We start from the raw sequence: 23,401 nt of genomic DNA, 5'->3' as shown, positions 1-23,401 counted from the left end.
CTTCTCTCTACCCTTTGTCCAAGTTTAGGTAATTGTTGTATCATTCTCAGCCTATCCATAGGGACGCTGTCAGCTGGGTTGTCTGAGGCACCCACCTGGGCTGTACTGCTTGTGTGGAGCCTCCACAGACATTTCCCGACAGGAGTCAATGCTGTGGGTGGACCAGCCCTGTGGTTCTTATTATGATTGCAAGAGGCCCCTCAGCAACAATCATCAGGAAACTCTGAAGAACAAGATTTATTACTCACAGGTCAAGTATTACTCAAGTGTACCCAGTACACCTGAGCAGTGTACCCCACAGTGAGGTCAGAGGTAGAAAAAGAGAGAAAGAGAAAGAGAGACAGAGACAGAACGAACTTGCAGCTCTGTTTTTATTAGGGTCACAGAGTGGGTGTCTACGGTTCTCAGGTTCACCCTTTATTGGTGAATTTAAAGCAGAAGAGTGGGAATTAGGATGAGGGAAGGGAAAAGCTGTCAGTTATCTAGGTCACCCAGGGCTTTCTATAAAGGGACCTTCATGGGCACGGCAATCTGGTTCCTTAACTAGTTATTTTGACAGTAGCTGTGTCATACAGCTGACAGTATGTTTACTCAAGATAAATGCCTTTAAAATGTATGCCTTGGGGCTTCCCTGGTGGCACAGTGGTTGAGAGTCCGCCTGCCGATGCAGGGGACACGGGTTCGTGCCCCGGTCCGGGAAGATCCCACATGCCGCGGAGCAGCTGGGCCCGTGAGCCATGGCCGCTGAGCCTGTGCGTCCGGAGCCTGTGCTCCGCAACAGGAGAGGCCACAACAGTGAGAGGCCCGCGTACCGCAAAAAAAAAAAAAAAAAAATGTATGCCTTGGCAATCAAAAGTTTAATGTCGCAGACACTTACACTACACTAAGGTATTATATTCCTCCTCCCATTTATTCTTCAACCTGTTTCCATCTGGCTTCTCACACCACCATTGTGCTGACATTGCTCTGACAGAAGTCACCAATATCCTACAATTTCCAAATTCAAAAATCTTTGTATTCCACATATTACAGTGTCTGGTGTATATTATTGGCTAAACTCTGTAATATTTGACACCGCTGATCACCGACTTCTTGAAGTTCCCCAGTGCATTGCCTTTTTATGTCCTACTTCTCCTTATCTTTGTCTGAACAACACGATTTAATTTTGTTTAGTTTACTTATAGTTACTCCTCTTCTTCCACCACTCCACTTAATTCTTAGGCCCAGCCTATTTTTCCAATCGCATCCCCTACCACTTTCCTACTTATTTTCTGTGCTACCACCACACTAACCTTCAGTCTGGTTTTCACACATGCCAAGCTTAGGCCTATCATTTGCACTTTCTGCTCCTTGTGTCTTGAACGATTCTCCTCTAAATCTTCATAGCGATGCTTATCACCACGCCAGAAACATCTTCCCTGAAGACCCTGTAAGTGTTGTATGAATGAAGAGAGATGCCTTGTACTTGGATCTACATGAGTATTTGTCCTTGATTTTGTTGTTTTCCTCATCATATTCTCTGTGTAATTCAAGACTTGTCCATGACATAAAGCTTCCCTGTTATGCTAATAAATTCTTCAGTCCATATATCCAGTTGCAGCTCACATTGGACAGGTCCATGTGTAAAACTCAAAAGCATACTCAGCTTATCATATATCAAACTAAATCATCATCCTTCTTTCAGTATATGCTTTTCTTCCTGTATATAACATTGGAATTTGTGACACAAGAACCTCATGACAGAAGCCTGGAAATTTACCCCTATATTCCTTCCTCCACATCACTTCAAAATTCAGTCAAACACCATGTTCTATAAAGTTGGTATTATTGCTTATATATCTCCTCCCTTTCATAAGACACCTCCACTGTGTATGGTCAGCTTTTAGAGGTAGTACAGTAGTCTCCTAATTGGTCTTAACTTTATATTCCATTCTGCCAGATAAGCTTCAGTATGCCTCTGTTGCTAACATGATTAGCAACGATTATATTAGAAATAATAGAAATTACATGTGATCACCTAAACACAAGTTTTATGTGAAATAGGTCTTCACTAATTAACACTAACTTCAAATGAACCTTAAATGTGTTCATTTATTCTTTTCTGTTTTTTCTCTTTCACTACATTCTGCTATATCTATCATATTTTCATATACACATTGAAGTCCAGTTTACATGTCTTAGTTTTGTTTGTTTTCTTTTTTTTTTGCAGTACGTGGGCCTCTCACTGTTGTGGCCTCTCCCGTTGCGGAGCACGGGCTCCGGACGCGCAGGCTCAGTCACCATGGCTCACGGGCCCAGCCGCTCCCCGGCATGTGGGATCCTCCCGGACCGGGGCATGAACCTGTGTCCCCTGCATCGGCAGGCAGACTCTCAACCACTGCACCACCAGGGAAGCCCCATGTCTTAGTTTTTACAGCTGAACTGAGTACCAAAGTTTGAACTCAAAAGTCACAATATATAAATAAACGTGTTTCACTAAGATACCTACTAAATAATATTGGGAGATTTTGTTAAATTATTTAAGAGTAGAAGAACTTCTAGGGATCTCCATTAAAATAATCATGATCTCCATTAAAATAAATAATGTTATTAAAACATTGCCAGGGCAATGTTTAAGAGAAGTTAGCCTAGGTAGGTGCTTCTATTAAAATAATAATAATAATAATAATAATAATAATATTTGAGACTGTCTGAATATGTAAGGCCAAATTTTTTCTACTTTTAGAAGCAACCATTAAGCATCTGAAATAAAAATAATTAATTCAAGGTTAACACTCTGTTGTGAATCGTAAAAAATCCAGTCTGTACAGGGAACAGAGAGATTTGCATCAAAGGTGGCTTTTATTTAACAGGTCTTGGTACTTTTATTTATTCCTGTGAGTGACTTGTTGTCAGAGACTACCCCTTATTGGATACAGAGACCAAAGTTTTGACAAATCACCCTCAAATAAAACCCCTGACACGTACAAAACATAGACCAGATAGAAGACAATTTAAGTGTTTTATCCTAGACTATTTTATTTAAATTTACTTTTATGACTTAATTCCAAATTTCTTATAGAGTTCTACAAAATAAGATATGTAGATCTGGAATTTATCATTATCAGCAGGTAGATCCTTCCAATGTACCATGAAAATAGGGAGAGGTATTTGTGTCATTAGCTGAGGTAAGAGAGTGGAGTTTCTTTTAATAAAAGACTTCTCTATATCTAGTTAATGTAAACTGCATTTTAATAAAATGAAGCATCTTTAAGAGACAGAACATGCTTATCTAATTTGGGGTGAACCACTCTTTACTTATATTGATCTTTAGCAAATTATCTTGTAAAAGAGAGAGTACCAATCCTAATCCTGGTATCTCTCTCGCTAAAGAAAGCAGGACCTTAAAGCATACAGTCTTGAATTTTTAAGTTATGACTTGTGACTGGGAAAATGAACTTTTAAAAGGAAAATGTCTTATAAATGTGGATTCTTTAATGTGTGTGTGTAAAGGAGTCTAGTTTTAAGAGAAGTAAGCCTAGAAATTGTAGTAACACTGTGGGAAAAACAGAGATTTCCCACTACTAATACGGATCTGTTCTAAGGAACAGTTTTAAGTAGGTAGGTAAGTGACCAAGAAAAAGGAATAATTCAATGACTTCTACGTCATGTTATCCTGAGTCCTATGTCCAAGTAAAATTGAATTCCTGAAGCTTTACTTTGAATTCATTGAAACCTGGGATTCATTGAAACTTTGTTCTAATGTTTATCCTCAATACAGGACAAGAGTCCTGATATAAAATAAGTGGTTTATAAGCTCTATTTTGGTGACTGGATGGATAGAAGAGGGACTCTGGAAGTAGCATATATGGCAGAGTTTGACACCAGAGAACTTGTGCATCCACCTTCTTTGCTCAGGAGCCACGAATGCCACGGAGATAAACAGCTGGACTCCACACAGCATCAGCCTCACACAGATCTCATATGGTTGTGTAACCGAGCAGGACCCTGTGGGGCCTTCCCGGGACAGACCCCTCCCCCATATCCTCTGCTGTAGTTCCTCTCTGAACTTCCTAGATAGATAATAGTATCTGATGCACATTTCCTGAGTTGTTTTACACATTTGAAAACCCCACCAAATGGAAGATGTTAACTACTTGATGACCATGAGCATGTAGTCCCCAGACCTACTGGAGCCTGAGGACTGATGATGTTAACCCCTGTGGCACTGCCCTGTTACCTCACCATCAACCAATCAGATAACTGATTGGGTTACGATCGGCTATTCTGCTGATTGATCAGCAGGAGCTGATCACATACCCTGAGACACCTCTCCCTCACCCGGCCTTTAAAGATGCTTTGCTGAAACCCATTGGGGAGGCTGGGCTTTTTGAGCACTAGCTGCCCTGGACTCTTTGCTTGGTACCTTACAATAAATGCTGCACTTCCCTTCACCACAACCTGGTGTCAGTAGATCAGCTTTACTGTGTGCAGGTGAGCAGACCCAAGTTTTGGTTCGGTAACAGTTATCACTGTCTTGTGTTCATTAACTTCTTTCTAAATATTTTCTTAACAATGCTTGAAAGTGAAGGTCATTCAGGAGGATGTATTTTCCAAGGAGCTGCTTGTGGGCTCAACTAAATTTTTTTAAGAATAAAATCAGCTCAAAAGCTATCTCTAGTTTTTGTAAAAGAGGATCACCAAAGCAAGGTTTATATATGTTATTACGAATAGCATGATTTAAAGTTCAGAGGGCTCTTAAGAGGTGAAGATCACAGTGTGGCAATACCTGTAAAAGTCACCCTCTTAGGAAGTCACTTGTCTCGGATGTCATGTGTGACAATACTGTTACTTGTTTTACTCGGTGAAGCAGCCCTCATCAAAAGTAACTCCTTCCTTTTCATAAGTGTTTGCAAATAACTCAACACTCTTATTACCATGCTATAGCTGTATCTGCCTGCTCTTCTTATGACTTCTTACATTCCTCAACTATTTGTTGATATATTTTTCTCTTCTAAGCCATGATAGTTGAAACTATCCCTTTCTAAATGAGGTAGGCTAAGCAGAAAACAAAAAAGCAGACATAATTTCTGGTGGGCAAAGAGCACAGTCGAAACGAACTCTTTGAGTCTGGGTAACATCCTTCCCTTACAAAGCCTAAAAGAGGAGCTGTTTTCAGCACCATCACCACAGTTGATTCATATGAAGCCTGTGCTTAATGAAATCTCCAGTTTCTTCTACTTAATTCCATTATCCATGGAGGATTACCTCATCTGGTATTAGTATAATTTACTTTTTAAAGTGAAATGTTGGGCTTTACGAGAGGACTCTAATTATGTGAGAGGTACATATACCTGGGGATTGGGAAACCTGTTACAGTCCTGGCTCTGCTCTAGATTTGCTTTGTGACCATAGACCAAAGATTTAATGAGCTATTGAACTTTTCTGGTCCTGTTTACGTGTATCTTCAGAGTGAGAGAATCACACCAATTGATCTCAAAACAGGCCTTGCACACATAAAATGTTATGTCTCTGTAATAGTTGATTCCTATAAGCATTAATACTCCATTGTGAGAAAAAATAAACTGCTTAACCATAAAGAGTATATGAATTAAAACAACTGGTAAAAATATACAGCAAAGGATATAGAAGAGAAACATAGCATTACCTTTACATAAAGGAACTGGGGTCCATCCAAATTCAGTGCATACGGCATCTCCTCTTTCACCATATCCGAAACCTTTTGTACATTTATACTGAACTCGTTCATTTGCCTTATAAATTTCCTTCCGAGGTATAGGATAACCATTTAAAATGGTTGGTTGTTTGCAGGAAATTTCTAAAGAAAAGGGATTAAATTCCAACAGGTTTGTTATATATTAAAGGACTGTGTCCCAAACATAATTATATAAAGATACAACTCTTGTTTCCATTAGGTAAATCAGACAACTAAACAAAAGTCCTGTTTTGACTTGAATGCTTGGTGAATAATTCATCGGTTGTTCTTAACATTCATTTTTGAAGTAAGTAAAAAGTCTGATTTAAATCATGTTGCTAATTTATTTAGTTTGGGGATAAATTAGTCCTCTTGAAATAAATAGTGGCCAGTAACATTCATCAACTGTATATATAAAATTGAATACAGAAATAGGTTTAGGGCTTCCCTGGTGACGCAGTGGTTGAGAGTCTGCCTTCCGATGCAGGGGACACGGGTGCGTGCCCTGGTCCGGGAAGATCCCACGTGCCGCGGAGCGGCTGGGCCCGTGAGCCATGGCCGCTGAGCCTGCGCGTCCGGAGCCTGTGCTCCGCAACGGGAGAGACCACAGCAGTGAGAGGCCCGCGTACCGCAAAAAAAAAAAAAAAAGAAAAAAAGAAATAGGTTTAATGTGATATGTATTTTCACTGAGTGACCTGTAAAAATTACATATATTTTTAGTTATTGATAATAGAGTAATTGTTGACAAAACACCTTGTCAAAGAAATTAATATATCTCATTGTTATTACATCTCCAAAAAGCAACTGATCAGCTTGTGTGGTTTTGCTATCCATCCAAGTTTTCCGTCCAAAAAAAAAAATAAAGAGCTGGCCATCATCTTTCATACTATCGTCACTCCAAAATTTTTCTCTGGGACTCCAGCAACAGTGACTAATTTCCCAGATCTTATTCTCCCTTCATCTTAATCTTTTTATCCTATTTGTAACTTAATGATCTTTTCTTCTTGTCACTTTATTGTTCCATTTAAAATGCTTCATTGATTCCCAATTCAGTCTGTATAAAAGCCTAATTCTTCAGCATGGTGTGCCCCGCAGAACCTTGGACTGCCAATCTTCACTCCATCACTAACTTCTTCCCTGCCTCCATCCTAAGTTAAGGTCCCTGAGAACAGTGGGAATAGGGGAGCTTCATGCTCAAAGAGGCCTCAAGGCCATTGTCCCTTCCTCTCCACTAACTTCTTCTGACTGGTTTGCTTTTGCCCTCCTCAACTTCATCTGAAAGATTCTCATTCTTCCTTTAAGACTTATCTTCTGCATCAGTCATTCCAGAAAGGTTTAACTAACCACAGAAATTTAGTTGCAAGAAATAAGTCCCATCCATGAACCTCTAGAGTATACAGTAATTGCTACACTGAATATAAATATGTTTGCCATTATTAACTCGAAGACCTAGTTTTGTAAAAAAGACTTCCTAGGAAGAGGGACGCTTCTCTCTTCATCTCACTGTAGGACAGACTAGACTAAGAAAGTGTAAATAATTTGGGGATTTTAGATAATGTTAAAAAACAAATATGGCAGAAATGTCTGCCAAAGAAATACTGGTCAAACGAAGTATGGTACTTTTAAATAAATTGACCAAAATATATTATTACAAAAGCCAGAATCATCATATTGGCCATCGGGCACAGGTCAGTAGTATTAAAACTAAAGAAATGCTAACTTCTAGCTAACTATGGAAATTTTTTTTAAAGACAAAGATTTATTTAGTGGATTCAATTCAGTTCAGCAATATTTATGCTAAACTCCCAGTGCAAGTATAAAACAGGGGCACTTCCTAGAAGTGTTATTCAAAAACACAATGTGATCATGACACATCAATAGAAATAAATAATGATAGTTTTTCAAATAAAAAACGACCCATTCTGGAGTTTTAATATTAAACTTGTAGCAGAAATGCTTAAGATTTTATGTTAGTCAATTACAATTTAATTATAGTTAAGAGCATGGACTTTAGTGTCAGATAACCTACGTTTAAATCTTACCTCTACCATATATGCCATGATAATTTTGTACATGTGATTTAATTTCTTTGCACCATGATTTCCTCAATTATAAAATAGTGGTGAAAACAGTACATAAATCACATAGTCATTTGGAAGGTAAAATAGATGACGCGTGTAAAGAACTTAGATCACTTACTGGGAAATAGTAAGTGCTGAATAAATGCTAGTGAGTTAGTATTTTTCAGATTCTGTAGGATGCACAGTGTTTTGAAAGGCATATTTTCATGAAAAAGAAACTAAACTCATTCAAATAATCAAACAGTAAGTGTATCTTACCTACACATTTCGGTTTTTCTTCACTCCAAATACCATCTGCTGAGCAATGTATTTGTTTAGGTCCATCAAGTATGTAGCCTGAATTACATTCAAACTGTATTGCTTGTCCAAAAGTATATACTTGGTCTGGGTCCAGGGCACCACTGAAAATTTTCCCATTCTCTGGTTCTGTTACTGGTAAACACTTAACAACTGAAAAAATAAATACAAATTTTTCTAACAGAATTGGAAAATTTTATTATGAAAAATGAGTATATAGAAATATAACATATATATATAACCAATAGCAAGCTTGGAGAAAATTAAACTTTTTAAAGATGTATTTGATATACCTGTTAGCCGGAAATAAATTCTACTAAGTAAAAAAACCCCAAAAAAACAAACAAAAGAAAACTGTAAGTTTATCTCTGATTCTTTTCTATGAGAGTGAACAAAGAAAATTACTACTTTGAATTTTTGAATGACAGTTTATATATTTTGTAGTAGCAAACAAGTGTTTCTTAAATAATTGAGAAATATAAAGTTTGGGATAATTAAATACAAAATTTCCATTTAAGTCCCACAATAATATAAAACTGTATCCCTAAAAGGTGTAAAAGCAAACTTTCTGATTATGTTTATTTCAATAAATAAATAGTCTTTAATTTTCCTTTTTCTGCATCAAAATAACTTGAGCACTTTTTTGATTTTCCTTAATATTTTCCAGTATCCCTTAGCTTATGATATTCAATCTTTATTTTACAATGATCACCCAGGATACTTGTTAAATGGAAATTCTATGGCTGCCCTACCACCCCAGGGATACTGATTCCATACATCTTTACTAACCAAAAATTTCAGTTTCTAAGAAGCACCCCAGGCGATTCCAATGTGGATGTTCCTTAGAACATTGATGTCCTTCCCCTCATTTCCGCAGATGAAAGATCCACTCTCTTTTTCAGACAACGGGATTTTTGAGTCATCATGTTTTTTCTCCTCCCCCTCCCCCCTCCCCTTCTCCCTCTTCCGCTTCCTCCTTGTTTTTCTCTCTCTTTCTCTGTCTCCCTTTCCTTCTCTCTTCTTCTCCCTCTCTCCTTACTCCTCACCATGGAACTTTGAAAAACAATTCTGATTGATCTCTTATTTTCATGATGACTAGAGACTGGAATTACTAGTTCAAAATTTGGGAACAGGATGTACATTTTCTCATTCTCATTGTTTGCTTTATGGATCTGTAAGAAAGGACAGAGGTCTTCCTTAGTTCCTGCCTCTTTTCAGTACAACTAAGACCAGAGGAAAACTCCCCTTGCCAGGCAAGAGGGAGGAGGTGGCTAAATCATGTTCTCCACTTCAGCCGCTACCAGAGATCCCTGCACTGGGGTCGTTATTTGGGGGAGTGCCTCTCCGTGAATAAAGTTGAAATTCTCAGCTTCATTTTGATGTGATACTTGTGTTATTTCTAGTGGTTAGGATCCAAAAGGAAAAAAAAAATAGATTTTTCTAATCTGTAATACATTAACCATTAGATCAGATGAGCCTGTATTTATATTTGGTTATTGAAACACATAATACTGTAGCAATAAAAGGACTAGATATCCACTCTGTACTACAGTAGAATCCACAAAAATAATTTCAGTAAGAAATATTTAATTATAGACTTTATGAATATTTGATGTAAGACATTTCAAAAAATCCTAATATTTTAAGTGTATGTTTTAATATACTTGTAAATCAGTTTTACATCTACCTTCACATACGGGAATATTATTGGTCCATCCATTTGATTCACATTCACGGAAATTCATCTCGCCCAGCATCTGATACCTGAAAACCAACAATAACGGAGTTGTGAGCTAATGCATGTTTATGCCCACTTTTAAGTTTGATACCATTTCATGGAAAATTAACAGCATATACTTCCCTCCTTCCTTTCTTAAGAAAGGCCCTCAAACCCTCAGGTGTATGGACTTGGAATAATCATAACCCTTGGTTCATGACACAAAGTCATTACTGTTTCATGCACAATGCACTTTTATTCCTTCATTCATTTATTTTTTCACTAATGAGGTACATTTAACAATGTAATAAGCTCCACGAACAATCACCAAAAACAGAAGATAAAAACATGATAGTAAACAACAGGTCACTGTATGTCACCCCCGTCCACTCTTTTTCCATATTTCTATCCATACTCCTACCCTCCATGATTGTGATATTTTCTGGATGCTTTGGGCTTTTTACATGATCAAGGATAGTGCTAACAAAAATGTCTTAGTGTGGCTTATTTTCAGCACTGGTCTCCATCTCCCTATCTCCATCCCCGAGATCCGAGATGCTTTCCAGAGTGCAGTCACTGAGTCAAGTTGGCTTATAGAACTCATTCAATGTCGAATTATAGTAACTCATCAAGTCTGATCTTAAAACCAAAGATGCTGTACTTTAACGCAAGGTCCTTGGGCAGGTGTACAGTGTGCTGTCATCCCCAGATGCTTCAGATGAAGGCAAAGCATCCTTCTCAATATTTATTACATTGGACGGTTGGAGGCAAAAAACAAAACAAACAAACAAAACCTTTTTCTCAAAAAATAAATAATGGAAGGCATTTTGATAACCACAAAAGAGAGAATTTTGAAAAATGGTCTTTCATGAACTTCTAAAGAATTCTACGTGGACAAATGTTTCCTTTGTCTGCAAATAAGAGTTGTTCTGCAAATTACACAAGTAAAAGAAATTTTCTCCTTCAAAAAACACTGTGTCTTTCTTGGATTGGGATTGATTTGCTCCTACTTCTCTACAGGAAGAAAACATTTCAACAGAGTAAATGAGAGTCACAGAACTTGAAGTCAAACTTTTACTCTGTGCCTCTGTCACACGAAGGAACAAAATAATTGGTTATTAAAGGTTCTTCTCTGGTTCCTCTCTTGGCTCTACCTTATAATGGAGAAAGAAGATTTCCTGGTGAATATTTTCCATCTACACCAGGGACTCATCCACTTGTCCAAATCTCTCTCATGAGTTCTGCAAAATTCTACACAAAACCGCCTAGCGTCACCAGCAAAGCCCATTCACAATTCCTGGGGAATAAAACTAGAATCTGGGGAATAAATCTAACCTTTCCCCCTCCCCCACCCCCACTGTGCTTAGTCTAGTTTCACTGGCTCACAGGGTCGCACCTGTCGAGAAATTGCACCTGGCTCTTCAAACTAGAGTTCCTCCTTCAAAATGGCTGCCCCTAAACTTCAGCTTAGGGCCATGTGCAGACCCTGCACACGACACTCCATCCAAGATGGTGGCATCGGGCCGTGTGCAGAGATGCTGCACCCAGCACTGTGGTCTGGATCCTGAGCAGAGCGGCTGCCCTGCCCCCTCCCAGCTGACAAGACCCTATAAAGCAGCCCTGCTCACTTGCAACCTGTTGGGAGAATGAAGCATTCCTGTGCTATACAGCAGGTTCTTATTGGTTATCTATTTTATATATAGTAGTGTGTACATGTCAATCCCAATCTCCCAGTTTATCCCTCCCCACTCCCCTTTCCCCCCCCAGTAACCATAAGATTGTTTTCTACATCTGTGACTCTATTTCTGTTTTGTAAATAGGTTCATTGATACCCTTTTTTAAGATTCCATATAAAAACAATATCATATGATATTTTTCCTTCTCTGTCTGGCTTACTTCACTCAGTATGACAATCTGACCTATATGTGAATAGAATCTAAAAGAGGGGATATATGTATATGTATAACTGATTCATTTTGCTGTACAGCAGAAACTAACACAACATTGTAAATCAACTATACTCCAATAAAAAATAATTTTTTTAAAAATGAAGCTTTCCTTTGCTTCTGAACCCAACTCAGTCTCATTCTATTGGCTGAAAGAACACCGGGCAGAAGGACCCTTGTTAAGATGACTCGAAAAGGTCAGTAATGCTAGGGCCCATGTACATCGAGGGAGAGAGAAAGATAGAGGAGATTGTCCAAATGTTGGTTTGGAGAAAAGTAAGGGCTTGTGTTTCTGCAACCCCAAGCTGGCAAAATACAAGAAACACTGTGCAGAGGGCCTCTTATAAGACTCCCTCCCTGTAGGAGGATCAAACTGGTCTTCCATATTGAGTATTCTGGTAAGTGGCTAGTATTCAGCTAAATGGGTGCACAGCAGACAAAAGGGGGATGGGACAAGGGGACACACAGGGTGGGTTGGCTGGCAGAAACCGTGGGTACAGTAAACCCACTCTATGTTCAGATTCCACTATTGGGTCAGAAGACTTATATCCCCTCTGATGCTGACCTTACAACAGTCCAAGGACTTTTATTTCACTGACAAATATCTAGTCCTGTTGAAAGCCCAAGCTGGGTGGTGGAGACAGTCGCTCTTACAGGGTCTATGACAGTTTATCCATAGTTAATACAAGACGAACGTGGCAAAGATGAGTTAAACAGAGCCAGAGTCAAAGCATGTATGTCACTAATCTCTTTATTATAGATATTATAATTATAAATATATTTATTACTGAGATTTTATAAATATTATTTATTACTGAGATTCAGGGAATCTAGTAGGAGAAGTTTATGAGTTTTGACTCCTTTTGCTAGGTCAAGGGTGGAACTTAAAGGGACAAGATTAGCCTGGATTGGAAAGGGATATTTCAGAGATTGGGGCAAAAACTCTTTGAAAAATTTCCCTCTGGTAGTGACCAAGGAGAGATTAAGTTATAAGAACTAATACTTATTGGGTGTTTACAATATCCCAGGAACTCTTGTAAGGGCCACAAGTGTGTGTCGTATTTATTTCTCCCACCAATCCTGTGACGCACTTGATATGTTTCTGCTTTTATAAGTGAGGACATGGGAGTAAAGAGATATTTTTAAAATACACATATAGTTATTAAGTGGTAGAGTTTTGGAATATAGGCTTACTCCAAAGCCTAAGCTTTAAAATATTTTATTTTACTGCCTCAATTCAAGAAATAAATGGAAAGAGAATAATGATTCCATGTGTAATTTCTTGATCCCCCTGACATATCAAACTCCTATAATACTCTGCACATAATAGAATGTAGTGAGGACTCATTGCAGTGAATTTTTATTTATATGCATGCTATTTTCCCACTCTCCTATAACTACACTCTCCCAGAGTAATCATAATTCATTTTAATTTTTCAGTGTTGAGGAGATGATAATTGTATCAATATCCTTAATCATTTCCATTATAGTTTAAATTTTCAGGTTGCTTGTATGTTACTTATAAATATGTTCATAGAAAAATATAGTAACCTTAAACACATAAATTAGTACAGTTTCTATTTACTATTTCCATTATGAATTATCTGAATTAGAAGCCTCTAATTTTTCTATTGGCTACATACCCCTCATCACAGGTATAAACAACCTTTGCACCGTATTCAAACCGAGTTCCTACTGCAAGATGGAAAGAACCAAATGGAGTGTCTCCAGGGTGTCCGCAGGGCTTTTCTAAAATTAAAAAAAAAGGATGTAATGTTAGTATGCAGCACGGGGAGTAACAATTTACATGAGTTCGAGGACAGGGATATTTGATATTGTATTAGAGGACAGAATTGAAAATATGGAAAAGTGAAAAATGGCAAAGTTATCTGTACCTTTTGGAAGATGACAACACCTTGTTAAGAATAATGACGATGAAGAATTTGAAAAAGAATAGATACTTGTGTATGTATAACTGAATCACTTTGCTGTACACCTGAAACTAACACAACATTGTGAATAAACTATACTCCGATATAAAATAAAAAGTTAAAAAGAAAATAATGAGGATGTATCATTTTGTATTTAAATGACAATAGTGATAGAATTCAGCCAGCGTTTCCATAGTAGCACCCAGTATTTTCACAACTAAAAGTTTTCACAGATTTCACAAATGTAGGAACGACTTACTCTGACATATCCTCGAAGGATGAAGAGATTGCCACTTTCCATCCTTGCATGCCATTACAATACTCCCAAGAGTTCTGTATCCAGGGTGGCATTTATACGTAGCCTGAGTGCCCTCTCGATATGTTTGTTCAGTCCAAGAACCTGACAGAATTTCTCTTTCTTTTCTTGGAGGGGGTTCTTGACAATCTACAAAAAAATTAAAACACAATAGGTGTTTAAATAACTATTAAAAATGCAGTATGTTTAGGTTATTTTTTATTAAAAAAAAAAACTATACAGGTCCATCCAAATGTAAGTCTTTTTTTTTTTTTTTATTTACTAGATTACTAGTCTGTTATGAAAGGATACAACTCAGGAACAGCCAGATAGAAGAGATGCATAGGGCAAGACTTGGAGGAAGGGGTGTGGAGCTTCCATGTCCTCTCCAGGTGTGTCACTCTCCCAGCACCTCCCTGTGTTCACCAACCTGGAAGCTTCCAAATGCCATTCTTTAGAGATTTTTATGGAGGCTTCATTACATAGACACGATTGATCAAAGCACTGGCCCTTGGTGACTGACTAAACCTCCAGTTCCGCCTCCCTTCCCAGAACCCCTGAGATTGGGGACTGGGGTAGGGTGGGGAGGGTGGGACTAAAAGTTCCAACCTTCTAATCAAGTGGTCGGTTCCTCCTGGCAACCAGCCCCCATCATTTGGTTCTCTAGGGCCTTTCCAAAAATCACCTCATTAACATAAACTTAGGTGTGGTTGAAAGAGGCTTGTTGTGAATAACAAAAGACACTACTTTCACCTCTTGTCCTCTGGAGCTATTTCAGGACTGAGAACAAAAGACCAAAAATTATCAACAAAAGATACTTCCTTTGCTCTGTATTAATTATGAAATTATAAGAGTTTTGGAGCTGTGTGCCAGGAACCATGGATTAAGGCCAAAATGTATATTTATTATTAATCATAATATCACTGTTAGCCTTCATTTATCTGCAAATGTAAGTCTTAATATATATAAGATATATATTTTACTGTACAGAAATTAAATCTACATAGATTTGTAAGAATAACTTTCCAGATAATTATACTTTACTATATTATTCTTAACTGCTGCACTGCATTCTCTAATACTATTCTTTCTTAAATTCAGGAAATATTGGGCACTAATATAAGCTCTGAAGGAAAAAAAATGGATAAAGAGAGAAAATATCTGCTCTCAAAGTGTTTTCACTCTAGTAAGGAGGTTAGTTATTAACTACAAATTCAAAGAGATAATGTTTCCGGGTTTCCAAAATCTTCATCAAGCTCTTGTACCAGCTGCTATACTCCTATTCTGTATTATCTCTTGAAGCTCAGTAACCTTGGAACTGGAGAGGTCAAGTGTATTGTGTAAATGTGATTGACAATCTCAAATTGAAACCCACTCTGGCAGTTTAGCAATTAGAAACCAGCGGAGGTGAAATGGAATAAAATTGAATCCTTACTTTTTTCAGAAAATTGTAGTTATGAACAGACATATATAATAGGTACGTGTATATAGACGGTTAAAAAGTATTAAAGAAGAGCAAAAATATAATTACCATAAATATTAAGGTAATGTTTTCTTCTAGAAGAAAGGAAGGGGTATTAATCTAGAAGAAACGCAAGGGTATTTGGGGGATGCTGGGAATGCTCTACTTCTTGACATGGGTAATTATAACTATTTTAAAATACAGTACATTCATATTTTATTCACTCATATACTTCACAATAAAGATACTAAAGTAATAGAATCTGCATGTACCGTATGATTCTTTTTTTCCAAAAAAGTAATTCATTAATAAAATGACATATAAAGAAGGGAATACATAAAATTAGTAATGAAACTCATGCCTACTGATTATAATTGCTAATCTTTTTAATACTTCTTGCTGCTTAGTTTAGATACAACTACCCTTGATATTAGGGTGATTTCATTAGTTGACTTTTAACACATTACTTTTAAATTGGCAAATTCAGATACTTCTCACCATATATATATTTATTGATATAATTTTCATTGTTAAACTCCTTTTCTTACTTGGTTTTATAAGAATGGTTTAACATTCTATTCTAGAATTTCTTTTTGTAAAGGCAAGGGGAAAAAATAATCAACGGAGCTGGATCCCATTACAAACACATTCTACATTTCGTAGAACAGAAACTCCATATGAAACTTCATTTTTGTGTAATAAATAACACTTGTATGGGCTTTCATATGCACTAATTTTTCTTTGACTTTTTTGCAAATGTTTAGCACATTTGTTAGGAAACTTTGTAATCGATGATTCCACATTAGTTTTGATTTCTAAAATTTAAGTAAACATACTTTTACTCCACTAGATGGTGCTAACACCCTACCATAAAACAACACAAACCGCCTGCACCTCTTCCTACCAGCAACCCTCTTTCCCCCAAAAACCCCGAGTTTTTGGTTTTGTTTTTTCAACTTAAGGATGTTTTTACATGGAAATTTTGTGTTTAACTACAGGATAATATGTGTGTTTTCCACTTTCTAAATTCAGATCCACTTCATGGCGTTTAGGTTACTGGAAAAATTAATTAAATTTCAAATGTAGATGCCAACATTGTGAGTGGAGTTGAACCACTTTTCACTAATATATTAACATTTTGATAAATTTAATTCCTATCCTTTTATTAAGCTCATGCAAGGAAAAAAGTAATAAAATTTTCTTATCAATTAACTTATTCAATTTAAATGATTTTTATTAAAGCAATGCATTTACCCAAAGAGTAATCATGTGTTACTTGCTTTTAACACCCAGACATAAAAGACAAGGATACACCTCTTTCATACCGTCTTTCTACCAGATTCTCACAATATTTACTCTGTGTATACATATTTACTACATATAAAGAGCTCTCATATTCATTACACTTTTTACTTCAAATGATATTTAAAACTCTGGTGCTTTTTCCACAAACTTTATTTATTTATTTATTTTGGTGTATTTTTCTTTATTTTTTTTTACTGGAGTAAAATTGCTTTACAATGTTGTGTTAGCTTCTGCTGTATAATGAAGCAACGGACAAAGGATTAATCTCCAAATATACAAACAGCTCATGGAGCTTTCAGCCACTTCCTCCAAGTGGTCCACTTACCTCTAGGCAAGGTAGGCAAGACACCCCACTACCCCATCTCTGTCATTTCCCCTCAGCCCCTACTTTACTTCCTTCACAACATAATTCATGGTTCATAGTTATGTTTATGTATCTATCTTCGCATCAGAATGTAACTTCCCCAAGAATAAGGACCGTCACCACAATCCGTCAAAACCTACCCATGATGTCATCACAACCCTGATATATTTCTCTCTCTTCATTGCACCTCTTACAAACCAACTTCTTAGCACCACCCTACTCCATTCTTTCATTCCAGTTTGAGCATCTTGCCTTCCCTAAGTGACCCTACAGTGTTTTCAGTTATCTCCATCAAAATACTTTATATGATAAAATACAATAATCGTCCCTTCTGTTTTGCCTCCTAAGTGACCTCCTGTCGGAAAGCGCTTGTCACGGTGCCTGGTACTTAGCAGTCACTCAAGAGAAAAAAGATGATCATTGAATGAGCAAGTAGATAGATGAATGAATGGATGAGTGAATGTGAAGCTATCCCGAAGACATTCAATTTTATCTGTAGATTATGGATAACCTGGGGAAAAGGCATTGTAGACGGTAACAAACATAAAAGATAAGGGAACAAATGTTTAGTGCACTTAAACCTCTGTTGCATGAACCCAAGAAATCTAACATCTGTAAAATTCCATTCTACATCCTATGTGTCCTATGTTTGAATGTATGTTATACTTTTTGAAGTAAGGTATCATTTTAATTTAGCTCAAAAAACTTCGGGGAACCTTTGAAGGAGCATTTCTATAATCACTTTTCTATCTATTACAGTTCTGTTTTACAAGGGTTAGCAGAAACTTGGCTCTCTCGGTCAAAATGTCAAAACAAATAAAAGTGCTCTGTCACTTCTTTTTCTTTCCCTTCCTTTTTATTCGTTTTGTGATTTTTTTCTCTGTCCCATTACTTTACTCTCTCTGAACCATTTTTTATAGTGTTTCCTTATAACCTTAAGCTAGAACGTAACACTTTAGTTTTTCAGGGGCATTGCGCCCGTTTTGTACACTGTGTTCTGAGACTGGTTAAAGCTGTTAAGAAGTGGGCAAAGTGCACATTAGTTAAGTGAGCACGGGGTAGGCTGGTTGGCAGACTCTCACAGGCAGGCAGGTGGGGATGGTGTGTGGGGTGAGGAGAAGGAAACAGAGCCGGGAAGAAGGAAACATGCCCAAGGCTGTGAAACCGTCAGGGATGGAGGGGATAAAACAAGTGGGCCAACTCAGACCGAGGCTCCAGCCCTAGCAACCAAAGAACCAAAATAAAGAATGCTCCCTAAACTGTGCTTCCACGTATATTTGAAAACTTACTTCTAGCTAAGAATACTGTTAGCAATACTTAAATAATTTAGTTCTTATTTGAAATTACGTGCAGGCAGAAGAGTAGCAAGTGCATTCCCAGGCTGTGCCTAAACTTAAAGTCAGCAAGGCTCTCGCTCTCGTGACATTCCTGGGGGTGTTTCCTCTACCCCTGGTCAAAGTACCCACGAGACTGCTTCCCCTATCAGATCTTCCTTCCTGAGAAAACCTCATCTTCCAGGATTGCTGGGTCCTGTTCTTACCTCATCCTCATTCAGTTCTACCTCTGCCCATTAAAATTGTTGCAGAAAACTTATCAGACAGAAAACTTACTGTGGATAATAATTCACATAAGTGTGGTGCATAGTACTAAACTTAACTGTCCCAACTCTTACACAGAGTATTGTCACTCCACATAAGGTTCAGACTGGTTGAATTTATGGTATTATTAATATGTAAAACATTTTAGGAGAAGGGAAGATGTTGAAGACAATTGGGCCATTGCTCCACTTTAGATCCCACTGTATAGGTAAATACCCACACTACTACCTCTGAAAATGTGGGATTTTTTTTGGAGATGGGGAATTCTTATTTATCACACTGGAACTGAAACATAGAATTTAGGATTATAAACCGCTATCACAAGTTTTCTGGATTAGATGAATATACATAATATTCACATCTATCCTTAAAAAAGAGTAATTTTTATGAATTTATAATTAATTCTTATGATCATAATATTGATTTTTTTGTATTAGTTAATTCAAATTCAAAACCATCTTGTACTTGAAACAATATAGTAAAAAGAAATAAACTCTCCTCTCTCTGTTGGAATAGAAGCTCTCTGATATGTAACATATTTCAGGTCCTGAAAGAACATTTTTGCCCTTTAAACCTCCAGAATTAGAAAACACATCTCTCCAAACAACATAGCCAGCATGGACATATTTCAGTTGTGTTTTGATTTATTTACTGTAATCAGCCTGGAATTTGGGGGCCGTGGCTAATTTCAAAGAGTATACGCTTTTTGGATCTTAAATCTAAAAGTTCTTGAAAAGCTTGGTCACAAGATATTCCAGAAAGCAGAAACGATGTGGTATAACTCAGGAACGGTTACTCTGAACTCTGTAAATCTGACCCGGCTCTTAGTAGCCTGGGGTGACCTACCCCGCAAGCAGCTGACGTTCCTGTACAGCTAGAGATGAAGACGCAGACCACCTATTGCGTTAAAAAGGTACTGCTTGGTCTCCAATATCCTTTTCTAAAAAGGGGGAAAAATAGAAAGTTGAGCTTATAAATTCTTGCTGTTGGTTCCTACTCCTCTTTAGTAGTGATTAGTATTTTTGAGGAATGTTCACTCTTAACAGGATGGAGACCACTTAGGAAAGGCTGAAATGCAGTTTCTAGTTGAGTAAAGCAGATCGTGAGAGTATACACAACTGTCTTTTCTCAACTTAGCATTCAGTATTCAGTTTAGTATTTCTCAGTTTCTCAATCTGTATTCCATCGTCATTTCTACATGGGAGACAAAAACAGAGGCAAATGTTGAAGGATATGTGGATAGTTTTAATGATCAAGGCCACTCTGCTGAGTAAAACTTCTGTTAGGGCTAGACTGATGGAATTGGTTGTGCGTTGTGTGAGCTTTTGTGAAAGCCATGAGGCTAATGTACGTGTTACTTTAAATACCAAAGCTGTACTTTATCTGGGAAGTGGCCAGATTTACAGCCACTCTCACTGTAGTGCTCAATTCACCAGCAGAAACTGCTGTCACGTTACAACATACGTTCATGAAATATAAAATACAAGTGAAATGAATCAGCTGGAATCAATTAGGGACGCAGGGAGTTTTTAAATCACTATTATTTAATTTTTATCACTTACACTTTGTAGCACCCAATTTTAATAATATTTCAAATTCCACGTTGTCATCCCTGAAACAGTTTCATTAAATTTAGCATGGATTCTTAGCTTTAAACCTAAGCTAACAAGTCTTCCGTGCACGACAAATGCAATCTACATAAAACCTCAGCAAACAATATGGAAATCGTGAAGCACTAAGAGTATTCCTATTAAAGAAAAGACAAAAACACTTGTGTAAAGAAAAAGATGTTTGCTATTGGTAACATTAGCATTGCTCCAGAACTCTTTGCCAATATAATCATATTTTGGTATATTGTGTTGTAATATTAGTTATTTTTAGTTGTAATGTTCTTATGGACAGGGAAATGATTGTACACCTAGTTTAAAAAGTGGCTGGATATAAGGTTTACAAGCTGAAGATCAAGCAATAGCATATTAGTGTGTATAACTGAGAAAAAGACTATCTTTCAAAAACTCTTAAACACATTTGAGAAAAACCTGAAAAAAATTACTAAAGGATACAACTTAAAAAAGACATCTGGCTTTATTGTCTAGATTGAAAGACCCTCAAGGACAGGGGTTTTTTTTATTTGCTAATATTCCTCACTGCCTAGAGGTTGACCTGAAATAAGCATTCAATTGAAATTTGTTGACCTAGTGAAGAATGTTGGGAATTTATGAATAACTTTAAAAAACGTCAGTCAAACATGTATCACATTATTGGTTACCTATCATGAACTAGGAAACCAAATTTGCTCCAAGAAGAAACTTTTTCATCTATCAAGGAAAAGTGATAGAAGTAAATTTAATTATCCATAAATTCTTACTGGTATCAGCAAAAAACTCCTACACTCAGATTCACTACTCCTAAAGGCTTTCCTACTAGCATATCTTATATCAACCATAGGGGAAGAAAATCCTATTGAGTAACTTTTACAAAGGTTGCATATTCAATTTGTTTTCAAATTTATACATTTTCATTCAAACGATACAAGTGATGGCTGTCTCCAAGACTTTTTAAAGCCATGGCAATATCAATTGTAAATGGTAAATCAATTTTTCTTTAGCAAGAGTTCACATCTCTATCTGAAATAAGTCCAATCATCGCAGCTTGAAGGCTTTTATTGTCTAATTCATTTTCTTGTTCTATGTTCACCTACTTCTTAATATATTCACATAGGCATTTTGGTGAAAATTCTAGGCAAAAAAATTAAATTACATTTTATGATAATCACAAGGGAAATGATCATGACATGTCACATTTTTGGAAAATAATTATTAAAACATTTTCTGAACTTCTACATTAAATAAAATTATGATGAATAATTAGATATGCCATTCAAATAAGCTGCTTATATTTTTTAAACTGAACAGTGTCAAAAGCATCTCACACACTAGGCTACAGCACAGTAATTAAACACATTTTCTAGACCAAATTTTTATTACCACCGTAAAAAGCATGTAAGCAAATGTTTTGCAATACAGAAAAAAAAAAGCCTTCCTTTTTTAATCTTACCTTTTGCGACACAAACAGTCCATAACATAAACCACACAATTGTTGCTGGAAATCTCATTTTGGGGACCCTTCAGGGGCACATCTAGTAGTTGACAGTGCTTAACACCGTGTCAGGCTCTCCTCGGTTAAAAACTATGGAAAGTGCAGGAAACTACTTGCCCCAAAAGGAAGTCCAAACCCAGCTTAGGGATTAAAGCCATTGCTAGATGTCCCGCCCATCAGAAACTTTTGCAAAGTAAAAGAAAACAATCAGCCGGGAGCCCCAGCAGTGCCAGAGTTTGAGCCTGCACTCCCACTGAAAGCTAATGTCGTGACCTGCCCTTGTTTTGTTTTTATAAAACCCAGGCATGTTCTTCACTGGAAACGTTCAGGTTCTTGGAATGTGCATAACTGGTGATATTCTCTGCATTTCGTAAACCCTCCAATTATTTAGACCCCATTCAGATCTACCGTTGGTAGACCTCAGAAGATTTAAATAAATAAAAGCTCTTTCAGAAATCACTTACAGAACTTGAGGTTAGGCAATGCTTTCACAATCAAGACCCAGACAACAGAACTAAACTTTGCCAGGAATGCAGTGCTGGTTGATTTGGGGAGACTGCTTCGCCTGCAGTCCATGAAATTAGTCTTTTAAGGACTTGTTATAAATGTGTGTATAAAGCAACAGGCTCACTCTCCTTAGGTATGAATGAGTTTAATAATTCAAAAATCAAGAAATTGAAATGCTGAATTTTTTAAACTTTGTACTGAAATATAATATGCGTAAAGAGAATGTAAGCAAATGGTTTGCTGAATACGGAGAAAGTGAAGACACACGTGCTGAGAGCACAGAGGTGAAGAACAGCAGTCTCTCAGGAAAGGCCCAGCCTCCACTTCAGTACCCCCTCCCCCCCTACCCCATAACACACTCTCCTGATCTCTGTGAACAGGGGACAGATTTGCCTGGTTTTGTACTTTGTATACATCAGATAATAAGACATTTATTCTTTTGTGCTTGGAGCCTTCCATTAAAAACTGTGTTTAGATTATTCCAGCACACCGTTGGGTGTTGCTGCAGATTATTAACCCTTATTGCTGTTTGATATTCAATTCTTCGAATATGCCACATTTTATTTATCTGTGTGTCTGTCAGTGGGCATCTGGGTAGCTTCTAGTTCGGAGATGGTGCACATAGTTCTGCTGTGAACATCAAATTATGAGGTTTTGGGGAAACACGTGTTCTCATTTCTGATGAGTACATACCTAGGAGTGGAATATTAGGACATAATGTATGCATATCTCTAGGTGTGGTAGGGACCATCAGACACTTTTCCAAAAGGTCTATATCGATTGACATTCCCATTAGCAAGTGTGTAAGTTGCTCCACACCCTCAACACACTGATGTTTTCCATCTTTGTAGTTTCAGACATTCTGATGAGCAGGGAGCAGTAATTCTCTGAGATTTTAATATGCATTTACTGACAAGGAATGAAGTTGAGTGACTTTCATGCCGCAATCGGTCATTTAGCTGAGCCGCAGGCCATTTAAGCAACTTCCTCAAAGTCAAAAGACATTGTGCTACAACCACGATGGAAGCCAGCGATCCGATTCCCTGAATCTTACTTTTAACCCATACAGATCTGCCTTTCAAATGATTTGCTTCCCATACTATT

General features: G+C 37.2%; 1 protein-coding gene across 5 annotated transcripts in view; it reads right to left on the bottom strand.

Annotated features, from left to right (window-relative positions):
• Positions 1-21,916, bottom strand: part of LOC116757160 (complement factor H-like) — a 120,352-nt gene extending 98,436 nt beyond the window's left edge. For 2 of the 5 annotated variants that reach the window (XM_032638577.1, XM_032638605.1), the window contains exons 1-6: positions 21,749-21,915; positions 13,927-14,112; positions 13,380-13,485; positions 9,761-9,837; positions 8,035-8,226; positions 5,648-5,818 (exon numbers count right to left, since the gene is read on the bottom strand). In XM_032638577.1, the coding sequence (XP_032494468.1) occupies positions 5,648-5,818; positions 8,035-8,226; positions 9,761-9,837; positions 13,380-13,485; positions 13,927-14,112; positions 21,749-21,806 (790 nt within the window). In that variant the 5' untranslated portion in view covers positions 21,807-21,915. Of the gene's footprint in view, positions 1-5,647; positions 5,819-8,034; positions 8,227-9,760; positions 9,838-13,379; positions 13,486-13,926; positions 14,113-21,748 lie in introns of all 5 variants that reach the window. The other 3 variants (XM_032638586.1, XM_032638595.1, XM_032638615.1) reach the window with 3 other exon arrangements.
• Positions 21,917-23,401: the final 1,485 nt, after the last annotated feature.

The sequence above is a fragment of the Phocoena sinus genome, chromosome 1 (genome assembly GCF_008692025.1).
Source record: "Phocoena sinus isolate mPhoSin1 chromosome 1, mPhoSin1.pri, whole genome shotgun sequence".
Lineage (NCBI taxonomy): Eukaryota > Metazoa > Chordata > Mammalia > Artiodactyla > Phocoenidae > Phocoena > Phocoena sinus.
The sequence above is the reverse complement of the archived record's forward strand: the minus strand, read 5'-3'. Positions and strand labels throughout refer to the sequence as shown.